Below are 1,151 nucleotides of genomic sequence, written 5' to 3' on the forward strand. Positions count from 1 at the left end.
CTGCAACACGTTCCAAAAAAGCTGGGACAGGGGCAACAAAAGACTGGGAAAGTTGAGGATTGCTCAAAAAACACCTGAGAAACAGGTGAGTGTCATGATTGGGTATAAAAGGAGCATTACCGAAAGACTCAGTCATTCACAAGCAAGGATGGGACGAGGTTCACCACTTTGTGAACAATTGCATGAGCAAATAGCCCAACAGAAGAATCAGAATTCAGAGAATCTGGAGAAATCTCTGCACGTAAGCGGCAAGGCCGAAAACCAACATTGAATGCCCGTGACCTTCGATCTCTCAGGCAGCACTGCATTAAAAACCGACATCAATGTGTAAAGGATATTACCACATATGCTCAGGAACACAGAAAACCATTGTCAGTTAACGCAGTTCGTCGCTACATCAACAAGTGCAAGTTAAAACTCTCCCATGCAAAGCGAAAGCCATATATCAACAACAGCCAGAAACACCGCCGGCTTCTCTGGGCCCAAGCTCATCTGAGATGGACTGACGCAAAGTGGAAAAGTGTGCAGTGGTCTGACGAGTCCACATTTCAAATTGTTTTTGGAAATTCTGGACGTCGTGTCCTCCGGGCCAAAGAGGAAAAGGACCATCCGGATTGTTATCAGCACAAAGTTCAAAAACCAGCATTTGTGATGGTATGGGGGTGTGTTAGTGCCCATGGCATGGGTAACTTGCACGTCTGTGAAGGCACCATTAATGCTGAAAGGTACATACAGGTTTTGGACCAACATATGCTGCCATCCAAGCAACGTCTTCTTCAGGGACGTCCCTGTTTATTTCAGCAAGACAATGCCAAGGTGGGGTGCTGGGTGGGGGGGGAGCACTGGTCTATGTTGTGTGCGTGCCGCGGTCGGTCCGGGCGCTGCTCTTCCGCGGGTTACGCTTCTTGCGTTCCGTCGGCATTACGTTGTCAACTGGCATTTGGGTCGGGGTCGTTTGCTTCGCGGTGCATCTGGGAGTTTTTGTTTTCTTTTTTTTTAATTTGATTTTTTTTTTTAATACTGGGGTTCTTGCCTGCTTGTTGCTGGGGTAGGTGTGGCACAGTCGTGGCGTCCCACTCTCACTAACAACTACATTCTTTAACAGGCTTATGCGCACACACATGTACACACACACACATACAGACACATTC

The 1,151-nt window shown here is 47.6% G+C and overlaps 1 protein-coding gene across 1 annotated transcript in view; it reads left to right on the forward strand.

Moving 5' to 3' along the window:
* The first annotated feature begins 148 nt into the window (after positions 1–148).
* LOC123967992 (natural killer cells antigen CD94-like) overlaps positions 149–1,151 on the forward strand; it is a 2,901-nt gene continuing 1,898 nt past the window's right edge. The window contains exon 1 of the mRNA XM_046044431.1: positions 149–241. Within this exon, the coding sequence (XP_045900387.1) occupies positions 149–241 (93 nt within the window). The remainder of the gene's footprint in view (positions 242–1,151) is intronic.

This window comes from Micropterus dolomieu, linkage group LG03 (genome assembly GCF_021292245.1).
Source record: "Micropterus dolomieu isolate WLL.071019.BEF.003 ecotype Adirondacks linkage group LG03, ASM2129224v1, whole genome shotgun sequence".
Taxonomy (NCBI): domain Eukaryota; kingdom Metazoa; phylum Chordata; class Actinopteri; order Centrarchiformes; family Centrarchidae; genus Micropterus; species Micropterus dolomieu.